The sequence below is a fragment of the Cuculus canorus genome, chromosome 5, assembly GCF_017976375.1.
Source record: "Cuculus canorus isolate bCucCan1 chromosome 5, bCucCan1.pri, whole genome shotgun sequence".
Lineage (NCBI taxonomy): Eukaryota > Metazoa > Chordata > Aves > Cuculiformes > Cuculidae > Cuculus > Cuculus canorus.
The window spans coordinates 43540489-43553189 of NC_071405.1; the positions used below are offsets into that span (position 1 = coordinate 43540489).

A 12701-nucleotide genomic window follows, 5' to 3' on the forward strand; every position below is an offset into this window, starting at 1 on the left:
ATTGCTGGAAAACAAAACGTAAGGAAAGACTGAATACGCTTGTTTTCATCTGTAAATCAAGAGCATAACTTAGAAGATGCAGATCAGCCAAGAGCAAGATATCATCAACCTTCCTATTTATTTTAAGTTGCACACTTTGTGGAAATAAAAATATCACAAGGTTCATCAGAACCAGGCATCCTGAAGGAAAATCTCCATTTTCAGGAGGTGAAAACAAGAAAGAAATGTGGATAGTGCTGCAGTGCTCATGCATATCCATGGAAGGTGTACAGATGACAAACATAGACACTTGCACCTGAATGGATGTGAGGTGTTAGGGTATTTTTTTAGCTGACCATAGATAATACATTCAGGACTAGTATGAATTTAGAAATACATATCCAGCAAAATGTCATCGGTTTCTTTCTGATGTGGAGACACCTACATTCTTGTTAAAGAGATTTGTATGAAGTGGGATTGAAATTGCTTTGACAAGTGTTGAGAGGAAATACTAGTTACTCTCATTTAATGGAATATGTATTGTTTAGCCCAGAGTAAAACAATTTCTTAACAAATAGGCATGAAATAATCCTAGAAAATGCATTACTTCATTTTCCAATGCAGGTGAATCGTATACCCTATTATGAGGCCTGTGTTCGAGACTCTTGTGGTTGTGACATTGGAGGGGACTGTGAATGCATGTGTGACGCTATCGCGGTATATGCTATGGCATGCTTAGATAAAGGTATCTGCATTGACTGGAGGACCCCTGAGTTCTGTCGTAAGTTTCTTCCAAGTCTCTTAAAACAAATTTAAGCTATTATTGTGGTTTCTGTGAGTATATAGATACATCAACACAGCTAATTGCTTAATAACCACTTCCTGAATTGCATTACTATAGGCAAGTAATTTACTTAAGTCAGATGGCTTTTGAAATATGCAGTTTTCATTTGTGCTAAATAAATGAAAATATTATATCTCTTTTTTACCATGTGGTAACATGATAAAATAATGTGGTCACCAAAGGCAAACTCTTCCTTCTGCTTCCACTCTATGGTAAACTGGGAGTTTGTCAGCAGAGGGAGCATGAAATTGTGAAAAAATATGTTTCATTTTAGCTAAGATGAAATCATCTTCTGTGTGGATGCCAAAGAAATAAAAACAGCTGTGTTGGCTGAAACACTGTACAACAGGAAAAAGACATCGAAGTGTTCCAAAACACCATATATTGAGGACAAAAGAGGATGAGTATGTTACAAACAAATGTTACAGTCGTCAACTTTGATGGTTTCATTTCAACATTTCCCTATATTATGCATTAAAAATTGTGGAAACATCTGTACGGTGCACTTGCAAAACCAAAACTGACTTGACCAAAACGTCAATTTCAATTTACCTTCAGTGATAAAATTTTTTATTCAAACTGTTCAGCTAATTTTGTCCTCCTTTAGTCCTTTGAAACTGACATAACATTAATTTGAAAAATTCTGATTTCTCTCTCATTTTTACCTTTTTTAGCTGTCTATTGTGAGTATTACAATTCTCATAGCCAAACAGGAAGTGGTGATGCTTATTCCTACGGCTACAACAATGACAACTGCACCTGGCATTACAGGCCTTGTAACTGTCCGAATCAAAACTACAAATATGTCAACATTGAAGGTAGTAATCTATACCAGTGTAAATAGGAAATAGTAGCATAGTAATTATTTTCAATGCTGTTTTATAAATCAGTTTTACCACAGTTAAATAAGGACATTGTAAATGATTCTGTCTTTGAAGCCATTTTGCTGATCTTTACATTACAAGTGCTCTAAATACATAATAAACTCAGTACCTGTACTACATCTAGCATTATATTGAGATCAGCCTGTCTTGTAGAAAAATGCTCTGACTTGCACCAAATCAAAAGAATACACTGTACTTAGTTAAGAAAAATTGTGGAGACAACAGTTAATATTTTTATATTAATATAGTTGGAGAAAAAAAATAGTAAATGGGCAGACCATTCTTCTGAGGATGACATTGGAAATATTTACCTGATGAGATGATGTTACAATCAAAATTTTTTTTAAATAACAGAAATGTAAGATGTTAGATTCTAAATAGTATAAATCAAAGGCTATTCTCAGAAAGATCTCTTCACTTTTACTCAGGCTGTTACAATTGCTCTCATGAGGAATACTTTGACCATGAGAAGGGAAGATGCATGCCATGTGGTAAGCAGCAACCTATATACTCATCCTTTTTCTCTATAACACCTGGAAAACAATACCAAAACAACTGTATATTCTCAAAGAAGGTATTTTTCCTGGTATCTCTCTAATGAGTGTTCACCCAAGCATAGTTTTCATTCATAACAACCCTATTGCTGTACTGACAGTATGTAAAACTTCATTTGGTAAATAAAGGAATGAAAATAAATAATTAACAGAAGGATTTAGCGTAGACAATATTGTAATACAGAAGCTGGATGAAGTTGACTGATTTTAGTTAGCAACAGGAAAAGTTAAGTTAATTGCAAATGTGAGTACTTTTTCAAATGTGGGTCCTCCTGAAGTTTATCTGTGTTGTGATCTACATGAGGGGCTGCTCCAGCAGAGATGTGGGTCTCAGATATATTCAACACCTTTCACAATAGAAAAAAAAAAAAAAAAAAAAAAAGAGACTATATAGAGGAGGATAGACTCTAGTGAATCGCTTTTTAGAGTTGGGTGGGTTTGTCGTTTTTTTCTTTAATGATTTTAACTTAAGGTTTATTACCATTTGGTTTACTTCTATCTCATTAAATAGTAAAAACTATCTCATTAAATTATGTTTCAGATAGACTTTAGCTGCTCAGCTTGGATTTTCATGCAGATTTAAAAAAACCCTCAAGGACAGTTTTTTATCATGTTACAGAATTCTGATCTGTATAACTAAGATCTCAACTAGTGGTCTTGTTCACATATAAAAAACATATTTCTGTTATCCTTGAAAAACGAGATGCTCTTAAGCAAAAAAAAGGTAACAAAGGTGGAAAAACTTGCTAGTGTTTATTACTATTAGAGTTCCAATTTCTGTGTTATTAAGTCCTTTAATGTGAAGTTTGCCACTGAAATATGTAATATCAAGCATTTTCTATGATTCTATGATCCTATGATCTCACTAATTAACACATTTTCAGAAATATCTCACTAATTAACACAATTCATTGAATACAATGCTTTTAATACAATGAAATTTGCTTTATTTGGAATACTGTAATATGCTTTCATTCACAAACTTAACCTGTTTTACCTTTACACAACAGGTGAAATCACTAGTACTACACCTGAAACACCTTCACCTTCAACAGGTTAGTTTACATAGCTGACCAAAGTAGTACTTACTCACTGATATCTGTCCTGATATTTGTTTTTAAAGCAAGCTATATCCAATTTTGCATGATACAGTGGCATTACCTGTTTCACTTGCATAAGATGCAATGATGAAAAATCACAATTAACACAAAAATTTTCCCAGAAATATTTATTAGACATCTTAAATTTAAAAAAATATTGAGACAATAGCATTTCCTGAGTATACTTAGCCACTTCCAGACATCAGTAATGAAATACCTCTGCTAGTAAATAAAGACTCCTTATTTGAATGGGGCTCTGAGCAATCTGCTCAACTTGAAGATGTCCCTGTTCATTGAGAGGCAGTTGGAACTAGATGACCTTTAAAGTCTCTTTCAGTTCAGACCATTTTATTATTCTCTAAAGTACAAAAATTTCATCACAGTTCTTAGTAGTGATTAGTTGTATAACAGTTCGACAATTTAAGGAGTTCTTCTTGGGGATGTGTGACTGTGTATGCCAAATCCCTATAGTATGTTTCAGGAAAGCAATCTAAATATGCTGATCTTAAAATTGTTAGAAATTCCACCAACTTCCCTGAAAACGGACGGTATCAGGAAAGTGTTACACTGTCATACGTTTGAATAAAAAAATTATAATCCATCTCCACTCCTATGCACAAGTGTTTATGTCAAATTCAGTTTAAACTGATGAAGAAAAATGTATAAATCTTCTGCAAGAATTCCTATTTAATGTATCCACTGCACATAAACAGCAAAAGAACAGATGGATAACTTTCCTGAAATGTTTCATCTAAAAGTAAGGTAATGGTCTTTAATAGTAGTTACTACTAATAGTTATTAAGGAAATGTTTTTACTTTTTTATTTATATAATTACATTATAAATAGATTGTTAAGAATTATTTCTTATCCTTTAATTTTGATTCTTTTTCCCCTAGAAACAACAGTGCAGCCTGAAGTAACAAGAAGCTCTACCACAAGCACCCTAGCAACAGTACCTAGTATTTCTTCAGCTACTATATTAACTCAGACCACAAATCCAACTATAACATCAAAAATCACAATTCCAAGGACTTCATCAGCATCACATCTTGTCACAATGAAGTCAACAACTGGTAAGTTTTTAATGTTACTCTATAAAATACATAATGGAGATATTGCTCTACTAGCATTGCAAGCTGTCTCAATATCCAAACATAAAGACTCCAAGTCATGAATTAGGTAAAACAGGCTTCCAGAAAGGAGTCTGTAAACCAGAAATGTTCAAAAGTGTGGATTGAAAGTGTGTGGAGAGCGAAAGGATATAGACACTAAGTTGTAGCACAACCAAAAATCATGTATGTGATTCGTCTGAGAAGAACAATAGAAGTTCTATAAGCAGGAAGTCAGCTCATCTCTGGTTAGATTTACTAGCTCACCTTCAGCCTCTTTTCCATAAATGGTTCAGTTATGCAGTCATATTCAAGGAGCACCCAATCTATTAACTCAGAATAATGTAAGTATGCTCCGAAGCTTAATCACATAGTATCAAGGAAGCAGTTTTGTCTAGGATTCTGGAGCCCTGCTCTCAGGATGACAATTCTTCCAGCATAAATTACTTCCTGATTCTATGGCTTGTGGAGACTCATAACAACATGTAGCTTCCCATGAGCATGCACTTCAAGTAATAAGCCATCCTGGACCCAGCCTACCAGGGAAAGCAGTCTTACAGGAGTCAAAAGTCAACTTCAAAGGCTACCATTGTGAAAGATGATTTGTGCACTGGGACAAGATAAGTGCTATAGTATGATGTTATTTAGCTTTGTAATACAAACTACAGAAAGTTGAATCTGTATCTAATGTTCAAAACCATCTGTTTTTAATGGTTAAATGAACTGATTACTCATTTTTTATTATTTACCTTTACTCCAAAAGAACATACAACATCCATTTTTACCACACCAAACATGACTACAGCCATCACTACCCCTTCCATAACTACCTCAACAAAAAGAACCACGACCACTAAACCAACACCGACTCTTGAAAGCTCATCAATGGCTGCTCCAACAAAGATGGAAAAAGTAAGGTTCACCACAAAACCCTTCAAGACCACTATCAAAATAGAAATGACAACCACCTCAATACCTACTCAAACCACATCTGAGATCACAACTTTCAGCAGGTCTGAACTAACAACAGTAGGTAAATACCTTTTTTATATCTACAAGATGAAGCCATTACACACAAGACACGTCAATGTATTCCAGATAAAACCCCAAGGATTCTTACTAGTTGTCTTAACATTGCAAATAGGTAGAAAATGACGGGGATAACTGAAGTGTAACAAAAATGAAAGGATGTGTCTTGCCAGTGGAGCAAGCATCTGACATGCAAATAGCATCTTAAACCTATTTTTTCTCTTTGAGCCCGTACTCTACCCTTCCTCCAAATTTAGATGAAGTCTCTCTATGCTTCAAAGTGAGTTCTTCAAAACTCACAGATAGTGGAATACATGTTTCTGGCTGTTGTAACAAATTCTCCCCCCAAAAATTAATTAAAAAAAAGGAAATTGCTCTTTGGGATGTCACAAACTAAATATGCCAATAAGGACAATCTCCTCTGAGGCTGCATGACAACATGAATTGCTGAGTTAGCAACTGACACCACAGGCTGGGATAGTATAAAGGGGGAAGTCTACAGCAGTGGGAGGGCAGGTATACACCCCCAATCTGTGCATCCCCCACAAAGTACTGTTCGGTGCACAAATCTGGATCTTATTTTGTCAGCAATTACGGCTTTCTCTGAGGAAGTATCCCAACCCACTTTAATTAGGAATCTTACTAGCTCCCAACCTTTACTAATATCCATTCTTCCTTACTTTACAGAGAGTGAGGAAACCCAGGCAACCACTCTGCACCATAAAGTCCCAATAGGTGAGTAAAAGGGAACTGAGAGCCCTTGTCCTACGATATGCTTCACTTACGCCAGCTTTCCCAGAGGATGTTCTTTCCCAGTCTGGAAAGCCTTGGAGGGGAGATGTGCACACTCGGAGAGACTCTTTTCCCCTCAGAAGCAACAGGAAGAGGCACAGGCTGCTGAACAGTCAGAGCACACCCTTCAGGCTGAGCTCTTGCCCCATATTTTTTGGGTGGGAACAGTCGGCCCATTTCTTCGTCTTGCCCAGTAAGACTCAGTAGAGTACTTCCTTTCTTATTTCCATGCATATATCCTGGAGATTCTGCATTGGAATTACCCACCTCCTTTGCTTTCCCCTCTTGCCTTGCAACCCTCAATCAACCAGTGCTTTTCTCTCTGTAGCTGTTACCCACAGAAGATGCATAAATCCCACACTTCTCTCTTGCCCAGCAAGACTCAGAGTAGCCCAGCACTGCCTTTCTTGCATATGACCCCAACCCAGGGCTTCTGCCCACCTCCTTTGCCTTCCCCTCTTGCCTTCATCCTAAATAGACCTGACAAGGATGTCTCCAACCCCCATCTTTTTACCTGCCACCTCAGCCTCATCTGCTTCTGCCTCCTCTTCAACTGTGTCCTCAACACAATGGAGACCATCACATCCTGGTAAGGCTCCCTCCTGACCATTCTGCTGTGCACCCTGCTCCTTCCAGTTCCCTTAATTCTCTCCTAAGCAGCACGTCCTGCGCAGGTTTCAGTTCTGATATTTGTTCTCAATTCCCATTGCCCTTGCCATGGAACTCCTGGGACTCAGGCAGGTCCAAGGATTGGCCTGCACATGACCCTAGCTGCATCCTCCTCCTTCGCTGCTTCAGTGATTTGGCTCTGGGGCACAGGCCTCTATCAAGGTACAGACATTCATGAGTTCCTATCCTACAATCAGCAAGCAAGGACAAGCTAACACACGCTCCCTGCCCTTACAGTGGTGTCCTGAAAATGCACAGTGAGGGGAATAGAAGGCAGTAAAACTGCAAACTCATGTCCAGTTTATATTTCAGGACTGTTTTGGGTGAGAGACAGAACAAAAAGCACGCTTTCCATCCAATGTATGCCCAGGCCTTGGAATACCCATTATAAGTGTGGGTCGACAAGTGATACCTTCTCAGCCAGTGCTGACCCTGGGTGCAAAAAAGTCACTACAGGAGGGTGGGCAAGAAGGTGTACCACTAAGTCCAGGCTAAAGTTCTCCAACTTAGATCCACTAGGCTCAACACGCCTGTGTTGTCTTGGTATTGAATAGGACAGCCTCCTTTGAGGAGATGCCACAAGATGCTTTGCCTAGAATCCTTCCCAAGACTCAATCATTCTTTTCTCTCGTCCCTTTCTTTGTAGCAAGGGAGCCAACCAGAGCTAAGACTCCAACTAGTAAAGTAGTAACAGGTGAGTGCTCTGGTCAAGAGAGAGCTAAGTCACCCACGGCCTACGCCTGTCCCTTCAGCTGTCCCATGGATCCTTTCCAGCACAGTCTGCAGTGGACAAATGGTAGACTACCTGTCAACCATTGGAATTGCATGCGAACATAGGGATACCTCTTCCTCTCTTAATACCTCCAGGAGAAAGGAAACAGAGACAATGCTATAGAACACCACAAAAATCCATTAGCAGCTTGCAATTCTGAGAAAGAGCAGGAAAGGATGGGACATATCGGGGCTTAAAAGACTGATTCATTAATGTTTAAAATGAACATAATTAGTGGGACCTGGTACTATCTTCCTTCCCCATTCCCCACCACAAAGCTTTTAATCCAGACCTATCCACATAACCAACCTTCTCTGCATATCCCGTCAACTGCAATTAACTGGTGCTTTCCTCCAACCAGGCTCCCCTCACAAAAAGCCAACCACGCCACACACTGTGCCACCTGAGACCACGCAGAAGACCACCACTGCCACTTCTGCCATCCACATTTCCAAGACCTCAGTCTTCAGAGAAGCCAGCACAATTAGCAGCACGGAAGTCCCTCTGAGAAGGATGACTCCAAGCCCCAGCTCCCCACCTGCTCCCAGAAGCACCTTTACCACCCAGCTGACCTCTGCCACCACTTCCACTGTCCCCTCCACCTCAGTCCAAACCACCAGCCCCAAGCTGAGACTGACAACTATAAGGTCCAAGCCATCCTCCCTATCAATGTCTGTTCCAAAAGAGTCACCTGCACCCCAGTTCTCCACACCATCCACTGCAAAAACCAGCCCACTGCCTTCACTTGCTTCTTCCCCTTCCTCAACATGGCTGAGCTCCTCACATCCTGGTAAGACTCCCTCCTACCATTTCCACTGCCCTGAGTGCTCTTCCCACTTCTCAGGCTTCCATCTTTTCTTCTTACCTTCCTCCCTTTTTTCTTTCTGATATGTTAACAATGCACCAACATTAGTTGCCTTTTCCCTTTCTTCCCACTTTCCCACTACCTTTGTCAGCAGCACTTTGGCATGGCTTGACTCTGGTATGGACCTGGGGCTTAGACCTCTCCCATGGAGACCCGTCTGCCTATTGGGAGGAGGCAGGCAGTATGCCCTCCCTGTTCCTTAGAGGCAGACACACAGACCTGTAATGGCTCCTCTCTCAGGTAGAAATAGAGGGTGCTTGCTTGAGTGAAAGCAGCATTTATGCACTGTCCTTGTCCCCCACATTTTAGGGCAGAAACTGGAAGAGAGCCAGAGGGCAGCAGCGAGAGTTCCACAGTTTCCACTCCCCCAGCGAGACTCAGTGCATTCCAGCACTGCCTTTCATGAACATGTCCCCAGCCCGGGGCTTCTTCCCACATCCTTTGCCTTCCCACTCTTGCTCTTATCCTCAATAGTCTCGTGCTTTCCTCCCAACAGCCTTCCCTCACAAAAAGACAACCATGCCACACACTGTGCCACCAGAGACCACACAGAAGACTACCGCTGTCACTTCTGCCACCAGCATCTCCAAGACCTCTGTCTCCAGAGAGACCAGCACCACTACCAGCATGGAAGTCCCACTAACAAAGACGTCTACAAACCCTAGCCCTCCAACAGCTCCCAGCACCTCCCTCACCACCCGGCTGACCTCTACCACCACATCCCCTCTCCCCTCCACCTCAATCTCAACCACCACCCACAAACCTACGCAGACAACAATAAGGCAAAAGCCTTCTTCCCCATCAATGCCTGCTCCAAAACAGACACCTGCACCCGAGTTCTCCACTTCCTCCACAGCCAAAACCAGCTCGCTGCCATCAGTTGCTCCTTCCCTCTCTTCAACACTGTCCTCAACATGGCAAAGCTCCTCACACCCTGGTAAGGCTCCCTCCAGCCCTTTACATTGCTCTACCCGTTCTTCCCATCTCTCACATTTCCATATTTCTTTCCTTTATTCCTTCATTTCTTTTTTCTTTCCGATCTGCTAACAATGCACAAAAATTACTTTGCTACTTTCCCTTTGTACCCACATTCCAACTTCCTACATCAGCAGCACTTTGGCATGGCCTGACTCTGCTATGGATCTTGGTGGTCTGCCTGTTGGAAGGAGGCAGGTGGTACCCCCTCTCAGTTCCTTGGAGGCCAACATTCAGACTGGCAGTGGCTTCTTTTCCAGGGAGGAGCAGAGGGTGCTTGCCTGTGTGAAGGCAGCCTTTAGGCACTGTCCTTGTCCCCCACTGTGATTGTGCCCCTGTACTCAGCATTGGCCTGTCCACATCTCAAGTACTGTGTTCAGTTTTGGGATCCTCACAACACAAAAGATATTGAGGTCCTGCAGCATGTCCACAGAAGAGGAATGAAGCTGGTGAAGGGGCTGGAGAACAAGTCTTACAAGGAGCACCTGAGGGAACTGGGGTCATTTAGCCTAGAGAAGAGAAGGCCGAGGGGAGACTCTACCACTCTCTACAACTGCCTGAATAGAGGTTGCTGAGAGGTGGATTCTGGTCTCTTCTCCCAAGTGAGAGGTGATAGGACAAGAGTGAATGGCTTCAAGCTGCACCAGGGGAGGTTTATATTGGACATGACTAACAATTTCTTCACCAAAAGTGTTATCAAGCAGTGGAATGGGCTTCCTGGGCAGGTGGTTGAGCCACAGTCTCTGGAGCTATTTAAAAGACAATAAGATGAAGTGCTTCAGGATATGAATTAGTAGTGGAAGTGTCAGGTTGGGCTTGATCATGACACAGATCTTTTTTAATGTTGTGATTCTATGATTCTGTGACTTTTTCTGGGGAAGAAACCAGACAGAAAATGGAGGACAGCAGGGAGATCTCCATGCCACTCTCTTGCCCGCGGAAACTCACTGCATCCCAGAACTTTTTCTGGAACATGCCCAATGCCTGGGGATTCTCCCCACATCCTTTGCCTTCCCCTTTCACCCTCAAATTCAATGTTCATGTGCTTTCCTTCTGCCAGCCTTCCCTCACACAAAGACAACCATGCCACACACTGTGCTGCCTGAGTCCACACAGAAGACCACCGCTGCCACCTCTGCCACCAGCACCTTCAAGACCTCTGTCTCCAGAGAGGCCAGCACTGAAGTCCCACTGAAAAGGATGTCTGAAAACCCTAGCTCTCCAACAGCTCCCAGCACCTCCCTCACCACCCAGCTGATCACTCCTGCCACATCCACTGTCTCCTCCAAATTAATCCCAACCACCACCCACAAACCTATGCGGACAACCATAAGGCACAAGCCTTCCCCATCAACGCCTGCTCCAAATGAATCACCTGCACCTGAGTCCTCTGCTGCCTCCACAGCCAAAACCAGCCAGCTGCCATCACCTGCTCCTTCCCTCTCCTCTACTCTGTCCTCAACATGGCAAAGCTCCTCGCACCCCGGTAAGTCTCCCTCCAGCCCTTTCCATTGCTCTGCCTGTTATTCCCGTCTCTCACACTTCCTCCCTTCCTTCCTTCCTATCAACTAACAATGCACAGACACTGGTTTCTTGCCTTCTCTTCGTACCCACATTCCAAATTCCTTTGTCATCAGCACTTTGGAATGGCCTGACTCTGCTATGGACCTGGGGCTCCCACCACTCCCATGGAGTCTGTTTTGCCTCTTGGGAGGAGGCATATGATAAGCCCTCTCTGTTCCTTGAAGGCAGACATTCAGATCAGCAGTGGCTCCTTTGCTACCGAGAGGCAGAGAGTGCCTGCTTGTGTGAAGGCAGCCTTTAGAGACTGTCCTTGTCTCCCCATTTGTGGGCAGAAACCAGACGAGGACTAGAGGGCAGCAGTGAGTGGTCCACACCTCCCCCTCTGCCCAGCCAGACTCAGTGCAGCCCAGCAATGCCTTTCATGAACACACCCCAAGCCCAGGGATCCTCCCCACGTCCTTTGCCTTCCCGCCCTTGCCCTTATCCTCAATAGTCTTGTGCTTTCCTCCCAACAGCCTTCCCTCACACAAAGACAACCATGCCAGAACTGGTTTTCTGGAACATGCCCACAGCCTGGGGATTCTCCCCACATCCTTTGCCTTCCCCTTTTGCCCTCAAATTCAATGTTCATGTGCTTTCCTTCTGCCAGCCTTCCCTCACACAAAGACAACCATGCCACACACTGTGCTGCCTGAGTCCACACAGAAGACCACCGCTGCCACCTCTGCCACCAGCACCTTCAAGACCTCTGTCTCCAGAGAGGCCAGCACCATTACCAGCACTGAAGTCCCCCCGACAGGGACGACTGCGAACCCCAGCTCTCCAGCTCCTGCCAGTACCTCTCTGACCACCCGGCTGACCTCTGCTGCCGCCGCGTCCCCTGTCTCCTCCACCTCAATCTCAACCACCACCCACGAACCTACGCGGACAACCATAAGGCACAAGGCCTCATCCCCATCAACGCCTGCTCCAAAAGAGTCACCCACACCTGAGTTCTCCTCTCCCTCCACAGCCAAAACCAGCCAGCTGCCATCACTTGCTCCTTCCCCTTCCTCTACTCTGTCCTCAACATGGCTGAGCTCCTCACACCCCGGTAAGGCTCCCTCCAGCCCTTTCCTTTGCTCTGCCTGTTCTGCCCATCTCACACCCTTCCTTCCTTCCTTCCTTCCTTCCTTCCTTCCTTCCTTCCTTCCTTCAATGCACAGACACTGGTTTCTTGCCCTCTCTTCGTACCCACATTCCAAATTCCTTTGTCATCAGCGCTTTGGAATGGCCTGACTCTGCTGTGGACCCTGTACTCCTGCCTCTCCCATGGAGTCTGGTTTGCCTCTTGGGAGGAGGCTGACTCGAAGCCTTCCCTGTTCCTTGGAGGCCGACATTCAGACTGGCAGTGGCTCCTTTTCCAGGGAGAGGCAGAGAGTGCCTGCTTGTGTGAAGGCAGCCTTTAGGCACTGTCCTTGTCCCCCACTGATTGTGCCCCTGTACTCGGCATTGGTCTGTCCACACCTCAGATACTGTGTTCAGTTTTGGGAACCTCACAACGAGAAAGATATTGAGGCCTTGTAGCATGTCCACAGAGAGGAACGATGCTGGTGAAGGGGCTG

General features: G+C 43.5%; 1 protein-coding gene across 1 annotated transcript in view; it reads left to right on the forward strand.

The window, feature by feature from the left end:
* Window positions 1–12701, forward strand: part of MUC6 (mucin 6, oligomeric mucus/gel-forming) — a 57089-nt gene that overhangs the window by 30709 nt on the left and 13679 nt on the right. The window contains exons 25-34 of the mRNA XM_054068124.1: window positions 604–760; window positions 1498–1641; window positions 2136–2198; window positions 3272–3316; window positions 4259–4435; window positions 6188–6235; window positions 7608–7655; window positions 10634–10862; window positions 10929–11059; window positions 11747–12190. Of these exons, the coding sequence (XP_053924099.1) occupies window positions 604–760; window positions 1498–1641; window positions 2136–2198; window positions 3272–3316; window positions 4259–4435; window positions 6188–6235; window positions 7608–7655; window positions 10634–10862; window positions 10929–11059; window positions 11747–12190 (1486 nt within the window). The remainder of the gene's footprint in view (window positions 1–603; window positions 761–1497; window positions 1642–2135; window positions 2199–3271; window positions 3317–4258; window positions 4436–6187; window positions 6236–7607; window positions 7656–10633; window positions 10863–10928; window positions 11060–11746; window positions 12191–12701) is intronic.